At 43.6% G+C, this 18,159-nt stretch overlaps 1 protein-coding gene across 13 annotated transcripts in view; it reads right to left on the bottom strand.

Annotated features, from left to right (window-relative positions):
• LOC112234772 (mitogen-activated protein kinase kinase kinase kinase 4-like) overlaps positions 1–18,159 on the bottom strand; it is a 100,296-nt gene that overhangs the window by 41,742 nt on the left and 40,395 nt on the right. For all 13 annotated transcript variants that reach the window (XM_042306482.1, XM_042306477.1, XM_042306478.1 and 10 more), the window contains exon 3: positions 3,026–3,082. In XM_042306482.1, the coding sequence (XP_042162416.1) occupies positions 3,026–3,082 (57 nt within the window). The remainder of the gene's footprint in view (positions 1–3,025; positions 3,083–18,159) is intronic.

Genomic DNA, 18,159 nt, shown 5'->3' with positions numbered 1-18,159 from the left:
AAAATAGCACATTCTATATCGTACAAGATAATGGAGCCTAATAAACCAATATCACACACATAGTGTGTAGGATTCACTCATAAACCATGTCAGGCATCCATTCGATGAGAAAACATCGATTCAGTGTCATTTTTAACAATACTCCCTCAACATGTGGTCTTCCTGTTGGTAGAATGACGTGACATTTCCCCTGCCTGGTTTTATCGTTCAGAGAGGGGGGAGAGAGAGCGAGACAGAGACAGAGACAGAGAGAGAGACAGAGAAAGACAGAGAGAGAGAGAGAGAGAGAGAGAAAGAGAGAGACAGAGAGGAGCTGACAGACAGAAGCGGTTGGGGTTCTGGGTTACAACTGCTCAGGCAAGGAAATATGACATCATCTCTCTCCTCTATCTCACCTTCACATCAGTCTGCACTCTCCATAACCTCATCTCTCATCACCCATCTTCTCTCACTCTGTCCTTCGTATGCCCCACTTTCCTCATTGTCCTGATGCTATAATCACCAATCTAACTCATGAAATGGTGGGAGAAGGTGGTATCAGACATCATACAGATAGTATAACACAATGGAACAAATAAGGGTGATGTGCAACCCTTTTTCTTACTGGGTGCAGAGAGTGATGCAACACCTCTGCCAACCATTTTCTCACCTTCTACACTGTAAAAATACATTGCTGGGAGAGAGGAGAGAAAGCATGAGAAAGAGAGAGCACAAGAGAGTGGAAAGATGGAGAGGCTGTGTCTGTATCAGGGCTTTTACTAAGAACTTCTGACTACTATTGAATCACAGTGAATGATACCACCAACAGCAGCCTTTCTGCTAGGTTAGGGGAGCAGGCCTCTAGATAGTACAGCCTTCTGCTCTGCCGCAAGTAGACCTAATGTGATTAGAAGTTATACAGTGAGACACAGAGGCAGGGAGAGGTGTGGTAGGTAGAGAAAGAGCAAGAGATGAAGGGAGAGAGGAGAGATGGGTAGTGATGGGAAAGAGAGCAAGACAGAGAGAGATGGAGCAAGACAGAGGGTGTGAGGGAAAGCAACCAAGAGAAAAAGGGCAGCGATAGGAGGGAGAGAAAGAGGGACAGAAGAGAGAGACAGTGGTCAAGAGAGGTGAAGCAAGCCAAGCGGCTGAGCGCCTTAGACCCCTCCCATAATCCCACTGCACTTCAACTGAACCTTCTGAGAGGAGGAAAGAAAAACAAACTCTCCCTCCCTCCCCCTCTCTGTGCTGTATGTAGAACAGGATGTGGTATCTGGGTCAGGGCACATATGCTGAGATGAGCCTGTAAAGTAAAGTGAAGCTCTAACTATACTGGAGCTGTCTCTAGATCTACTGTAGTATGTTCTATACAGGAACACACGTACATGGTAGGGAGCTTGGCCAGAAGTACTAGGCTGACAATACATGCTTCCATCCTAGGCATGTTTCCATCCTAGGCATGCTTCCATCCTAGGCATAGACCCTATAACTGGTGTGCACCACCGCTACACACCTCAATGATGCTACCTGACTCTGTTTCTTCAAGTAGTAGGCTACAACAACACAGTTCAACAAAATATACCGAAAATACCTCAAGTAAAAAACAGATGTTTTCCGCTGACCAGGAGTTCCTGGATGGCACATATCATATGTCCTGTCGGTTCACTAGACTAGCTTATCTATCCCCCTGCAGGACAACCAGAGAACATTTTCAAAAATAAACAAGCTACTCCAACCCAACTAACTCTCGCTCCTGGCAAACACCCAAACCTCAACTGAATTGTTTATTTTACAAAACGGCTTTAAAAAACCCTCTTCTCAGAAAATATCTGATGTGTGTAAAATATCTCTAACATGTGTAGATCACCAGTAGGACTGTATAGCCACACGGCAATACTCTCATTCTCTGTGCTCCTACATACATACATCCTTCTCCCTGTCCTAATCGCTATTCCATCCTTTCTTTAGTCTGTATTTTGCAACGTTCACATGAGAAGTGAAAGGTTTGTGCTCAGATGTCTTTTCAAATCAATTATTAGAGACAGGGTAGGAAGGTGCTTTGTCATGTAGACAAATACAGTCTAACATTTTCTTAGTGACAATAGCCTGGGTCTGTCTTTCTGTTCAGGCACCATAAGGAGACACCGTTAAGGCAAATGGGTGGAGGTAGACACTTAACACACACACACACACCTCGAAGGCAGGCTGACTTCACAAGACATGACAGGGGGTCCATAGAGGCTGTGTGCAAACCTCCTCCAGAGTATCTGAACACCAGACCTCTCAGCACTGCCTAACGATGCCCTGGGCTACATAAAACCACCTCCATCCAGCACCAAACACAAACTCAGCTTTGTGGCATGAAGAGGAAAAACACGGAGGTTGAAGACCTACATACATATAAGCCTGATATTATGTCTATTTCAGGAGGAAAAATATTGACTCAGGGAATTGGGGAAAGGAGAGAGAGCAGGGGGTGGTGGAGGTTTATCTTGGCGACTGTTGCTATCCTGCTACAGTATTTGCGTTTTGGTTCAAATTAAAGACATACTGTATCTAGGGCCTTGGATGCAATAAAACTCAACTTGGGATATGTCCCAAATCTACATGGGCTAGAATGTGGCTATAGAGTATTTATTATTAAGCATAGCTGGATCATTGAGTCAAGTACTAAAGATCTATTCTGTGATCCAGATTTTGACTTGATTCGGTCTTGACATAATGTCTGACAAGGGATGTAATTTGTGTATCTAATGGTTTGGGTCTTAAAAAGGAAATGTCTCTCTGAGGAGCCTATTGGAGGGAATTTAAAGTCTAGAATGAGTCCAAGGAAGGATTAGACTGTGATGTTATAAATCAACAGATTATTCAGGAAGTAGTCTATCAACACTGGGAACCAAAATGGAACTGTTAATGAGTGGAAGTGAATGTTTGGGAGCAAATGGACAACCAAGTAAAGCTATGGCGACTACCAAGTAAAACTGTCAGTCAAACCAGCTCTCTGTTAAATCACACACAAAGCTCTCCCAATCGAGCACCAGCTTACCTCTGTGACGTCCATGACCTTGATGGCCGCCAGTTGTCCTGTCTTGACATGTCGGCCCTGCAGAGAGAAAAAGGGATGAATTAATGACGTCATTTCAACCCTGACATGCAAAGTATCCATAGGACGTAGTTTCAGTCAGAAAGACCTTGAGTGCTTGATCCCAGACTAAGTATGGGTGATTCCTTGATTACTAACCATGAGTTATTACTCTACATGATGATCATGGAAACACCAGACATCAGATACCTAAGCAACAACCCAGTCCATATCATCAGCGCCATGCTTTTCTCTTTTCAGCTGAAACCAGTCTTTAGTTACCTCACAATGTGAATGACTCTAACCACAGCAGACTTCAATGACATCATATTTTCTGTTAACAGAGGAAGCAGCAGAATAGAGGGGACCACTCTGCAGTGAAACTGCCAGACAGAGAAAGGGTCAGTGAAGGGTAGGGGAATAACACTGCTGCAGGATTGGGTTTCCTTTGTCTGAACCGGCGACACCTGAGCTGGACCTGACCCCCCCTGTCTAAAATGGGAGAGTCCGGGCGCTGAGTGATGAGGGATTAACCCACTTCGGCTCGGCGGGGGAGGGGGTAATGAGGGGGGTCACAGGCTTTGTTGGTCTGACTGGAAGCAGACTAGTAGAATGACTAGAACAAAGAAAGAAGTGGGTTCACAACCTTGCATTAAAACATTGTATTTTCTACTGCTTAAATATCATTATCACAGTAAGCTAGTTGTAAGAGAGAGAGAGAGAGATGAGAAACAGAATCCCAGAGTCACGACAGATCAGTTGTATGGGCCATATGTCAGTGCTGAGTTTGGGAGTCAGTCTCACAGTGCTAGTCTTTATCCCAGAATGCTTTAGTCTCTTCGGTGCCCTGCTTGGAGCAATCACCATGACATCCTGTCCTACCACGGCTTTTAACAGAGAGGGAGGAGAGAAGGCTGAAGTAGAGGAGTGACAGGTTTAGTGAGTGTGTGTGTCCATCCTCATCGCTTGGCAACCCTGCCTGAGTCGCACTAGACAGGACACAGATTTAAAAGCTCTGCTGAGAGAGGACTCTGACAAAGACACCCCACCAAGGGCAGGGATCTCAGCCAGGCAGCAGCAACACAGGACCTCCCAGCACAGGACCCAACGAGGTCCCTACCAGCTACCATACAAACTGCACCACAACACCCTTGGGCTGCCCAGGGATACGCCAGACCAGAAAGGCCCTATAAATTAACTACACACTCCCTATCAAACAGGACTGGACTAACTATTTCCCTGTTTAATGACAGGCAGGGTGTAGGCAGCTGTGGTCCTGGGGGGGTCCTGTCTGGGAGAGGGGGTAATCTAATCTGGAGATCTGTCTAAGGACTGTGGGGATTAAAGAATGTCTCACCAGTCCACATTACACAAACACACATAGGTACAACACAAAAAGCAGCCTGTTGTAAGCATAACAGAAAAAGTCCCATCACTGTTATATACCATAAAACTAAATTGCAGAGTTACAATTCCTATACTGTTCTTGTATTGAATTGGTCTTTCGATAATGGTGCAGAATGGTCATCTAACAGCGGTGTTATTACCTTGACAAGACCTTTAATGTGAGAAGGCTTGGCTGAAGTCCAGTAAATGGCTTCTATCATTGAGGCCACTCCAGTCATGAGTCTCTCTAACTCCTATCAGTGTGCTGTGAGGCTTTCAGTGGACTGTAATGGACTCATTTGGCTCATGTGTGTGTGTGTGTGTGTGTGTGTGTGTGTGTGTGTGTGTGTGTGCGCGCAATGGATGACTCAGCTAAGCTGGTATAATGGCCACACATGCTTGAAGAAGATGGATGCTGCAGTTAAATGGAAGCTGATGGAAGTTGACCACTGGCGTCCTTCACTCTGAGTGACCACTATGTACTCAGACACACACACACACACACTACAAGTCAAACTACTCATTCAGGGGTTTTCTTTATTTTTACATTTTCTACATTGTAGAATAATACTAAAAACATCAAAACTATTAAATAAAACATGTGGAATCATGTTGTAAACAGAAAAGTGTTAAACAAATCAAAACATATTTTAGATTCTTCAAAGTAGCTACTCTTTGTCTTGATGACAGCTTGCACACTTGGCATTCTCTCAACCAGCTTCATGAGGTAGAATGCATGGAATGCATTTCAATTAACAGGTGTGCCTGGTTAAAAGTTAAATAGGGGAAGTTCTTTCCTTCTTAATGTGTTTGAGCCAATCAGTTGTGCTGTGACACGGTAGGGGTGGTATTCAGAAGATAGAATTTGATTTGGGAAGGTCAGTCAATCCGAAGGTCAGTCAATCCGGAACATTTCAAGAACTTTGAACTTTCCTTCAAGTGCAGTTGCAAAAACCATCAAGCGCTTTGGTGAAACTGGCTCTCATGAAGACCGCCACAGGAAAGGAAGACCCAGAGTTACCTCTGCTGCAAAGGATAAGTTCCTTAGAGTTACCAGCCTCAGAAATTTCAGCCCAAATAAATGCTTCAGAGTTCAACAGACACATCTCAACATCAACCAGACTAGGCGAACAGATGATCTCTGCATGTGTTGTTCCCACCGTGGAGCATGGAGGGAGAGGTATGATGGTGTTTTGCTGGTGACACTGTCAGTGATTTATTTAGAATTCAAGGCATACTTAACCAGCACGGCTACCACAGCATTCTGCAGTGTTACGCCATCCCATCTGGTTTGCGCTTAGAGGGACTATCATTTGTTTTTCAACAGGACAATGACCCAAAACACACTTCCAGGCTGTGTAAGGGCTATTTGACCAAGAAGGACAGTGATGGAGTGCATCAGATGACCTGGCCTCCACAATCATCCAACCTCAATCCAATTGAGATGGTTTGGTATGAGTTGGACCGCAGATTGAAGGAAAAGCAGCCAACAAGTGCTCAGCGGTGTCTGGTAAGGCAAGGGGTGGTGGTCTATGTATTTTTGTAAACAACAGCTGGTGCACGATATCAAAGGAATTCTCGAGCTATTCCTTGCCTGGAGGTAGGGTTTCTCATAATAAGCTGTAGACCACACTACCTACCGAGAGAGTTTTCACCGGTATTCTTTGTAGCTGTTTTACATACCACCACAGTCAGAGGCTGGCACTAAGAAAGCATTGAATGAGATGCATTCCACCATAGGCAAACAAGAAAACGCTCACCCAGAGGCGGTGCACCTAGTAGCCGGGGACTTTAATGCAGGGGAACTTAAATCAGTTTTACCAAATTTATATCAGCATGTTAAATGTGCAACCACCTATACTCCACACACAGAGATGCATACAAAGCTCTCCCTCTATTTGGCAAATCTGACCATAATTCTATCCTCCTGAATCCTGCACCAGTGACTAGATCAATAAAAAAAGTGGTCAGATAAAGCAGATGCTAAGCTACAGGGCTGTTTTGCTAGCACAGACTGGAATATGTTCAAGAGATTCCTCCAATGGCATTGAGGAGTACACCACGTCTGTCATAGGCTTCATCCAAAAGTGCATCAATGATGTAGTACCCACCGTGACCGTACGTACATACCCCAACCAGAAGCCATGGATTACAGGCAGCATCCTCACTGAGCTAAAAGCTAGAGCTGCCGCATTCAAGGAGCGAGACTCGGAAGCTCATAAGAAATCCCGCTATGCCCTCCGACGAACCATCAAACAGGCAAAGCATCAATACAGGACTAAGATCGAATTGTACTACACCGGCTCTGTGGCAGGGCCTGCAAACCATTACAGACTACAAAGGGAAGCACCGCCGAGAGCTGCCGAGTGACACGAGCCTACCGGACGAGCTAAACTACTTCTATGCTCGCTTCGAGGGAAATAACACTGAAACATGCATGAGAGCACCCGCTGTACCGGAAGACTGTGTGATCACGCTCTCCGCAGCCGAAGTGAGTAAGACCTTTAGACAGGTCAACATTCACAAGGCTGCAGGGCCAAACGGTTTACCAGGGCGTGTACTGCGAGCATGCGCTGACCAACTGGCAAGTGTCTTCACTGACATTTTCAATCTCTCCCTGTTCGAGTCTGTAATACCAACATGTTTTAAGCAGACCGCCATAGTGCCTGTGCCCAAGAACACTAAGGTAACCTGCCTAAATGGCTACCGACCCGTAGCACTCACGTCTGTAGCCATGAAGTGCGTTGAAAGGCCGGTCATGGCTCACATCAACACCATCATGCCAGAAACCCTAGACCCACTCCAATTTGCATACCGCCCCAACAGATCCACAGATGATGTAGTCTCAATTGCACTCCACACTGCCCTTTCCCACCGGGACAAAAGGAACACCTATGTGAGAATGCTATTCATTGACTACAGCTCAGCGTTCAACACCATAGTGCCCTCAAAGCTCATCAATAAGCGAAGAACCCTGGGACTAAACACCTCCCTCTGCAACTGGATCCTGGACTTCCTGACGGGCCGCCCCCAAGTGGTAAGGGTAGGTAACAACACATCCGCCACGCTGATCCTCAACACAGGGGCCCTCAGGTGTGCGTGCTCAGCCCCCTCCTGTACTCCCTGTTCACTCATGACTGCATGGCCAGTCACGACTCAAACAACATCATTACATTTGCAGATGACACAACAGTGGTAGGCCTGATCACCAACAACAACGAGACAGCCTATAGGGAGGAGGTCAGAGACCTGGCCGTGTGGTGCCAGGACAACAACCTCTCCCTCAACGTGATCAAAACAAAGGAGATGATTGTGGACTACAGGAAAAAGAGGACTGAGCACACTCCCATTCTTATCGATGGGGCTGCAGTGGAGCAGATTGAGAGCTTCAAGTTCCTTGATGTCCACATCACCAACAAACTAACATGGTCCAAGCACATCATTACAGTCGTGAAGCGGGCACGACACAACCTATTCCCTCTCAGGAGACTGAAAAGATGTGGCATGGGTCCACAGATCCTCAAAAGGTTTTACAGTTGCACCATCGAGAGCATGACTGGTTGCATCACTGCCTGGTATGGCAACTGCTCGGCCTCCGACCTCAAGGCACTACAGAGGGTACCAGTACATCACTGGGGCAAAGCTTCCTGCCATCCAGGACCTCTATAACAGGCAGTGTCAGAGGAAGGCCCTAAAAATTGTCAGACTCCAGCCACCCTAGTCATAGACTGTTCTCTCTGCTACCGCATGGCAAGCGGTACCGGAGCGCCAAGTCTTGGTCCAAGAGGCTTATAAGCCATAAGACTTCTGAACATCTAGTCAAATGGCTACCCAGACAATTTGCAGTCCCCCCCCACCACACTCTCTGTTGTCATCTATGTATTGTCACTTTAATTAACTCTACCTACATGTGCATACTCCCTCAAATAACCAGTGCCCCTGCACATTGACTCTGTACCGGCACCCCCTGTATATATCTATATATATATGTTTTTTTACTGCTGCTCTTTAATTACTTGTTACCTTCATTTCTTATTCTTATCTGTATTTTTTGAAATTGCACTGTTAGTTAGGGGCTAGCCAAGTAAGCATTTCACTATAAGGTCTACCTGTCGGTGCATGTGACTAATACAATTTGATATGTGGGAACTCCTTTAAGACTGTTGGAAAAGCATTCAATGTGAAGCTGGTTGAGAGAATGCCAAGAGTGTGCAAAGCTGTCATCAATGCAAAGGGTGGCTTCTTTGAAGAACCTCAAATATAAAATATATTTTGATTTGTTTAACCTCTTGGATTTAGGGGGCGCTATTTTAATTTTTGGATGAAAAACGTTCCCGTTTTAAACAAGATATTTTGTCACGAAAAGATGCTTGACTATGCATATAATTGACAGCTTTGGAAAGAAGACACTGACGTTTCCAAAACTGCAAAGATATTGTCTGTGAGTGCCACAGAACTGATGTTACAGGTGAAACCCAGATAAAAATCCAACCAGGAAGTGCCGCATTTTTTAAAACCGCCTCATGCCAATGACTCCTTATATGGCTGTGAATGAGCTACGAATGAGCTTAGGTTTTCCACGTTTTCCCCAAGGTGTCTACAGCATTGTGACGTCTTTTTAGGCATTTCCATTGAAGAATGGCTGTAAGGGACCATATATATAGCATGTGGTCACATGGTGTCTCCCGCAGGAAATCTCGCGTAAAATACTGAGGTAGCCATTTTTCCAAATGCTTCTTATGAGAAACCAATTGCCTCGACGGATATATTATCGAATATATATGTTAAAAACACCTTGAGGATGGATCCTAAACAACGTTTGCCGTGTTTCTGTCAATATTATGGAGCAAATTTTGAAAAAAGTTTGCCGTTATAGTTGCAGCATTTTCCGGTCGATTTCTCAGCCAAGCATGATGAAGAAACGGGAGCTATTTCGCCTACAAAAATATTATTTTTGGAAAAAAGGAACATTTGCTATCTAACTGGGAGTCTCCTGAGCGAAAGCATCTGAAGTTCTTCAAAGATAAATGATTTCATTTGGTTGCTTTTCTTATTTTTGTGAAAATGTTGCCTGCTGCCAGCAGAGCCTAGCATAGCATTATGCCATGATAAACTTACACAAATGCTTGTCTAGCGTTGGCTGTAACGCATATTTTGAAAATCTGAGATAACAGTGTTGTTAACAAAAGGCTAAGCTTGTGTTTGAATATATTTATTTCATTTCATTAGCGATTTTCATGAATAGGAAAAGTTTCTAGGGGTATTTATGTCCGTTGCGTTATGCTAATGCATTTGAGGCTATGATTACGCTCCCGGATACGGGTTTGCTCATCGCAAGAGGTGAACACTTTTTGGTTACTACATGATTCCATAGTTGTGATGTATTCACTATTATTATACAATGTAGAATAGAGTACAAATAAAGAAAAACCCTACTTGGAGGGAGGGAGGGAGGCATTACAGACAGACATTACATTACATCCATACATTACATTACATACACATACCATGCACTCACATTCTCACGCTATGAGCATGCACACACACCCAGTACAAAGCAATATCCTGTGCTTATTGCCTATTCAGTCTAGCCTCTTTCCCTCACCTTGAGAATTTGTAGAACACATTATCTCTCTCCTAAGGCTTTTTTGCAATTTTAAGTGTATATGAGTTTGAGAGAGACACTTGGGTACAGAGGTGGCGGGGGAGAGATGGAGGAGAGTTGGTGGGGGGAGAGATGGAGGAGAGGGAAAGGGAAGAACAGAAAGAAAGAAAAAGAGGCTGAAGGCCAAGTTTTTCTGCTGATCTAAGCGGTTTTCCAGCAGAATCTGGGAAAAGACTGTCGACTGGACCTAATCACAGCCCCTCCCCACACACAATAACATGCACAAACTCTCAGATACCACCGTAGACTGGGTGCATACGGTAGGCAGGGCTGGTATAGGTGCTCTGACTGTCATGATGTCAGTGTCAGCCTTTGGCTGTGTCTCAATGAGTTGTCTCTCACTCGCTCACTCACTCTTTCCCTCCTTCCCTCATTCTCTGATTCAAGGGGTTTGGTTTCAGGCCTCTTTGAAGTAAAATAACCCACAAATGATTGGCACCCAACCAGCTCACTTTCAGAGGTGTGCGTGCGTGCGTGCGTGTGTGTTCTCTCCCAGACCAATCACCGGAGGCCAACTTCACTATGACATCATCCTCCTCTCAGGTTCCTATACTCCAGACTTTCTTGAGTCTGCCTTCTGCCTAACACAAACAGATGCTCACACACACACACACACACACACACACACACACACACACACCAGGAGCATGCTCACACACACACAAAAAGGACAATAACCCCCCCACCATGTGAGTGTTTCTATTTTCTGTGCATTAACTTCCCCATAACTTGCTCTATGACCAGTGCCCTACTAAAAAGTTTCCAGTCTATTCTCTGCCTCTAGTCAGTCAAATATAGGAGGTAGTGGTTAGTTTGTCTTACCTGCGGCTTGAATTGAATAAAAAGAAATGACATAAAATAGACTAAAGTCCACCGTCTCAGTTGACTGTGCAAAACTTACATATTAGACCACAAGCAAACCATTTTGGAGTGACTTCCGCCATAATAGAAATTTCACAAAACCTTGGTCATGTTCCAACAGTCTTGAAAGGCCTGTTTTCCTTCAACCTTCTAACTCCCCCTACAGTAATCACCAAGGGAAGGATATGTGGTAATTAAGCCTTCTAGGACTATGGGGACCAGACCCCTTCAGTTAATAAGATAATAATTCTGGGAGTCTGACCTCTGACCCCAGCAAACAAGGGGTTAATCTAAAGTCCTCATTAAAAGGACCAGAGCACCCTTTGGCTACCTGTCTGGTCGACCTCCACAAACCATAACCCAACACCCATCCCGAACTAACTAACCTTACCTCTTTTCTACAAATAGTGGAACATTAATTATTCTCCTATGCAGTAAATAATGGTGATAGTCAAGGACTGATTGGAACTAGTTAACCTCTTTGGGCTAGGGGGCAGTATTTTGACTTCTGGATGAAAAGCGTGCCCAAAGTAAACTGCCTGTTACTCAGGCCCAGAAGCTAGGATATGCATATAATTGGATAGAAAACACTCTAAAAGTTTCTAAAACTGTTAAATAATATCTGTGAGTATAACAGAACTTATATGGCAGGCAAAAACCAGAGGACAAACCATCCAGAAAAAGAAGAAAATCCACCCACCACTGTTTCCAAAGGCTGTCATGTTTAATATGAAGGGAAAACCTCTCAGATTGCCATTCCTAGGGTGTCCACTAGATGTCAACAGTCTTTAGAAAGAGTTTCAGGTTTGTTTTTGTAAAAATGAGCTAGAATTTGTCGTTTTTCTAAGTGCCGCCCATTTTGGCTGTAGTGTTTTCATGCGCGTGGATGAGAGCGCGTTCTTTGTTGTTTATCTCCGGTAAAGACAATAAAGATTCTCCATCTTAAATTTGATCATTTATTTACGTATTAGGGTACCTGAGGTTTGATTATAAATATTGTTTGACTTGTTTGGAGAAGTTTATTGGTAACGTTTGGGATTAATTTTGTATGCATTTTGAAGGAGTGAAACCGGTAGATTATTGAATGAAGCGCGCCAGCTAAACTGAGTTTTTGGGGATATAAAAAAGGACTTTATCGAACAAAAGGACCATTTGTGATGTAGCTGGGACCTTTTGGAGTGCCAACAGAAGAAGACCTTCAAAGGCAAGGCATTTATTTTATCGCTACTTCTGGCTTTCGTGGCGCACCTGCCTGGTTGAATAAAAAAAAATGGAAATCAAGCAAAAACAAAGAATGCAACAGAATGCAAAAGCAGTAGTATATCAAGTACAGAACAAACCAAAGCAAAAAACTGAAAAAGAGTGAAAAGTTAATAAAGCAGTAGAGCATAGGAAGTGTGTAGTTCAATGTCTTGTGTCTGAGGAAGATAAAAGCCAGATAAGAGAGCCACTTCCCTGAGGAAATACCAGGGGAGTAGCGGCATCCTGTATCAGCACACACAAATGTGAAGCTTCTCACACACATTTTTATTTAACTAGGCAAGTTAGAACAAATTCTTATTTACAATGATGGCCTACCTCAGCCAAACCCCCCCCTGTAACCCAGACGACGCTGGGCCAATTGTGCGCCGCCCTATGGGACTCCCGATCACGGCCTATTGTGATACAGACCAGGATCGAACCAGGGTCTGTAGTGACCCCTCTAGCACTGAGATACAGTGCCTTAGACCGCTGCACCACTCAGGAGCCTATACACATTCCTGTTTTTCTGTGTCTATCAATTCCGAAATGCCACCATGTAAAAATAAACATCCATGACTGGAAACAGGCCCTGAGCACAGTGAAAGAGAGAGCGCGAAAGAGAGCGAGAAAAAGCGAGACAAAATGTGTGTGTGTGTGTCTGTAGTAGTAGTACTCCATGCCCGCACCTGGTCCTCTTGTCCCGTTCCCCAAGCCTAGAGGGGTGCAATAAAGAACCCCTTGTCCCAAAAACTGGAGGTACACACATACAACCACATTACAGAGCACTCCAGCCCGCCCAAGCACAGAGGAGGGAGACAAGAGACAAGAGAACCAGAGCAGAGGAATTCATGTTGAAGCACTGCATTCTAGATACACGAACAGAATTAATGTTGAAGCACTGCATTCTAGATACACGAACAGAATTAATATTGAAGCACTGCATTCTAGATACCAGAACAGAATTAATATTGAAGCCCTGCATTCTAGATACACGAACAGAATTCATGTTTAAGCACTGCATTCTAGATACCAGAACAGAATTAATATTGAAGCACTGCATTCTAGATACCAGAACAGAATTAATGTTGAAGCACTGCATTCTAGATACCAGAACATAATTAATATTGAAGCACTGCATTCTAGATACCAGAACAGAATTAATGTTGAAGCACTGCATTCTAGATACCAGAACGAATTATCACACCAAATGCTTTTTTTGGTTGCTTTTCTTACATACGTTTGTTTCAATCTCATGTACACACACTTACACGTGAACAGATGTACACTTATGAACAAACATGCAACCACACTGACACAGAAAAGCACAAACACACCATGCAACCAAGCAATTTAGTGCAGCACAACTCTGTAAAAGGCCTTTGATGTAGATTTATGTGCAAGAACATGCAGGCGAATACACCACTACAACTCTTCATCTCGAGCAAGGGAGGTGTGTGTGTCTTTTGTGTAAGTAGGCCAGGAATACAGTCGTGGCCAAAAGTTGACAATTATAAAAATATACATTTTCAAAGTCTGCTGCCTCAGTTTGTATGATGGCAATTTGCATATACTCCAGAATGTTATGAAGAGTGATCAGATGAATTGCAATTAATTGCAAAGTCCCACTTTGCCATGTAAATGAACTGAATCCCCAAAAAACAATTCCACTGCATTTCAGCCCTGCCACAAAAGGACCAGCTGACATCATGTCAGTGATTCTCTCGTTAACACAGGTATGAGTGTTGACGAGGACAAGGCTGGAGATCACTCTGTCATGCTGATTGAGTTTGAATAACAGACTGGAAGCTTCAAAGCTCTGTCAATCATGGTTACCTGCAAGGAAACACGTGCCGTCATCATTGCTTTGCACAAAAAGGGCATCACAGGCAAGGATATTGCTGCCAGTAAGATTGCACCTAAATCAACCATTTATCGGATCATCAAGAACTTCAAGGAGAGCGGTTCAATTGTTGTGAAGAAGGCTCCAGGGTGCCCAAGAAAGTCCAGCAAGCGCCAGGACCGTCTCCTAACGTTGATTAGGAGATCGGGACACCACCACCCGGGATCGGGGCACCACCATTACAGAGCTTGCTCAGGAATGACAGCAGGCAGGTGTGAGTGCATCTGCACACACAGTGAGGCAAAGACTTTGAGGATGGCCTGGTGTCAAGAAGGGCAGCAAAGAAGCCACTTCTCTCCAGGAAAAACATCAGGGACAGACTGATATTCTGCAAAAGGTACAGGGATTGGACTGCTGAGGACTGGGGTAAAGTCATTTTCTCTGATGAATTCCCTTTCCGATTGTTTGGGGCATCCGGTAAAAAGCTTGTCCAGAGAAGACATGGTGAGCGCTACCATCAGTCCTGTGTCATGCCAACAGTAAAGCATCCTGAGACCATTAATGTGTGGGGTTGCTTCTCAGCCAAGGGAGTGGGCTCACTCACAATTTTGCCTAAGAACACATGAATAAAGAATGGTACCAACACATCCTCCGAGAGCAACTTCTCCCAACCATTCAGGAACATTTTGGTGACGAACAATGCCTTTTCCAGCATGATGGAGCACCTTGCCATAAGGCAAAAGTGATAACTAAGTGGCTCGGGGAACAAAAACAGCAATATTTTGGGTCCATGGCCAGGAAACTCCCCAGACCTTAATCCCATTGAGAACTTGTGGTCAATCCTCAAGAGGAGGGTAGACAAACAAAACCCCACAAATTCTGACAAACTCCAAGCATTGATTATGCAAGAATGGGCTGCCATCAGTCAGGATGTGGCCCAGAAGTTAATTGACAGCATGCCAGGGCGGATTGCAGAGGTCTTGAAAAAGAAGTGTCAACACTGCAAACTCTTTGCATTAACCTCATGTAATTGTCAATAAAAGCCTTTGACACTTATGAAATGCTTGTAATTATACTTCAGTATTCCATAGTAACATCTGACAAAAATATCTAAAAGACACTGATGCAGCAAACTTTGTGGAAATGAATATTTGTGTAATTGTCGAAACTTTTGGCTACGACTGTACAGCCCTGCTCTGGAGGGAAAGATGGAGAAAGAGAAATAAAGAGAGAGAAAAATGAATGAGGGGTGTGGGAGTCCTGCTGGTCAATAATAAACATCTATTGATCGCTGCAGGACATCTGAAACAAGCCAGGAGTGTCGGCAAGTGCTGAGCGATTAGTGCTTATTTACGTTGTTAGGTTGAGGTTCGATTATGAAAAAATAATCACGGTTTTAGATCATTTATTTTAAACATTAAATGCATTATGAAATAATGAGATTAAAATGATGAGCTTTTTCATGGAAATTCTAAAGCCAAAAATGTTGAACATTCAACTGCCAAAACATTGAAAATATTCCATTGTCTCTGTCAGATCCACATTGGGTAGACAAAAGAAAAATAAGAAAGTTGTGTATATTAGTTACTTTTATTTGATAACTATATCATTTCTCATTCCTTAAAGTCATCATCTCATCTCTGCTCAGGCAGTAGCAGCCAACCATCTAACATGATCTCTGTTCTCCCCATACTGTACTGTCTTTAGTCATCCAATTTTGCTAGGCTAGCCTTCCTAAGTGGTGAAGAGCTGTCTGACAATCATTTAACTCGTTTTTCAAAGAAGATGAGGCATACTTTCACAAACTCTCTCTATCCCCCTTTCTCATCGTTGTGGTGTGTACATATGCGTTATGTGTGTAATCTAACCTAACGGAGCATGCCTAAAAGTGTATCCATATCTGTCCGAGACAGAAAATAGCAAGCTCAATGGATTATGGTCGTTGTAGTTAATTACAACGTTTCTGCGCTGAACAAGGTTGCATATTGGCTTCATGAAAACTACAACTTTCTTCAGCCCAGCATCCCATTTAGTTTGACTTCATTTCTCTCATGAATTATTTGATTATTATTAATTATTTGATTTGAAACAGGGTGTTAGGCTTTTTAAAAAAAGTTGTAAAAATAAACTAAATAGAATTCAAGCGATTGAACTGACGTCAGTCAATTAGTTGTTTAAATAATGCATACAACATTTTATCAAACTTCTGACTGAAGACGGGACAGCCAGGCATTCGTGCGGGTGAATCCGTTTCTACAGTAACATGGACTCTTAACGTGATGACACTGTTGCTCCTTGCTGAAACAAGCAAGGTGTTGTAGCAAAAGAGCACACATAGAAAGGTTCAGCAGCAGGACACAGAAATAGAATCTATGGCAGCACATGCAGTCAGGAGCAGAGGAAAACACATGTACAGTGCCTTCGGAAAGTATTCAGACCCTTTGACTTTTTCCACATTTTGTTACGTTACAGCCTTATTCTAAAACTGATTAAATAAGTAAAAAAGCCGAAGCAATCAACACACAATACCCCATAATGACAAAGCGAAAAACTGTTGTTTAAAAAAAAAGTCTGCAAATGTATTAAAAATAAAAAACAAACACCGTATTTACATAAGTATTCAGACCCTTTGCTATGAGACTCGAAATTGAGCTCAGGTGCATCCTGTTTCCATTGATCATCCTTGAGAGGTTTTTACAACAGGAGTCCACCTGTGTTAAACTCAATTGATTGGATTTTTTTTAATTTTTTTTATTTCACCTTTATTTAATCAGGTAAACTAGTTGAGAACAAGTTCTCATTTACAACTGCGACCTGGCCAAGATAAAGCAAAGCAGTGCGATAGAAACAACACAGCGTTACACATGGAATAAACAAGTGTACAGTCAATAACACAATATAAAAAAAGAAAGTCTATATACAGTGTGCGCAAATGGCATGAGGAGGTATGGCAATAAATAGGCCATAGTAGCAAATAATTACAATTTAGCAGATTAACAATGGAGTGATAGATGAGCAGATGATGGTGTGTAAAGTAGTGATACTGGTGTGCAAAAGAACAGCAAAGTAAATAAAAACAATATGGGGATGAGGTAGGTAGATTGGGTGGGCTATTTACAGATGGACTATGTACAGCTGCAGCGATCGGTTAGCTGCTCAGATAGCTGATGTTTAAAGTTAGTGAGGGAAATGTAAGTCTCCAGCTTCAGTGATTTCTGCAATTCGTTCCAGTCACTGGCAGCAGAGAACTGCAAGGAAAGGCGGCCAAAGTAGGTGTTGCCTTTGGGGATGACCAGTGAGATATACCTGCTGGAGCGTGTGCTACGGATGGGTGTTGTTATCTTGACCAATGAGCTGAGATAAGGCGGAGCTGTACCTAGCATAGACTTAGAGATGACCTGGAGCCAGTGGGACGAATATGTAGCGAAGGCCAGCCGACTAGAGCATACAGGTCGCAGTGGTGGGTGGTATAAGGCACTTTGGTAACAAAACGGATGGCACTGTGATAGACTGCATCCAATTTGCTGAGTAGAGTATTGGAAGCTATTTTGAAGATGACATCGCCAAAGTCGAGGATCGGTAGGATAGTCAGTTTTACGAGGGTAAGTTTGGCAGCGTGAGTGAAGGAGGCTTTGTTGCGAAATAGAAAGCCGATTCTAGATTTGATTTTGGATTGGAGATGTTAGATATGAGTCTGGGGTTTACAGTCTAGCCAGACACCTAGGTATTTGTAGTTGTCCACGTATTCTAGGTCAGAACCGTCCAGAGTAGTGATGCTAGTTGGGCGGGCGGGTGCGGGCAGCGAACAGTTAAAAAAGCATGCATTTGGTTTTGCTAGCGTTTAAGAGCAGTTGGAGGCCACAGAAGGAGAATTGTATGGCATTGAAGCTCGTTTGGAGGTTAGTTAACACAGTGTCCAAAGAAGGGCCAGAAGTATACAGAATGGTGTCGTCTGCGTAGAGGTGGATCAGGGAATCACCCGCAGCAAGAGCGACATCGTTGATATAGAATTGAACCCTGTAGTACCCCCATAGAGACTGCCAGAGCTCCGGACAACAGGCCCTCTGATTTGACACACTGAACTCTGTCTGCAAAGTAGTTGGT

This window comes from Oncorhynchus tshawytscha, linkage group LG26 (assembly GCF_018296145.1).
Source record: "Oncorhynchus tshawytscha isolate Ot180627B linkage group LG26, Otsh_v2.0, whole genome shotgun sequence".
NCBI classification, from domain to species: domain Eukaryota; kingdom Metazoa; phylum Chordata; class Actinopteri; order Salmoniformes; family Salmonidae; genus Oncorhynchus; species Oncorhynchus tshawytscha.
The sequence above is the reverse complement of the archived record's forward strand: the minus strand, read 5'-3'. Positions and strand labels throughout refer to the sequence as shown.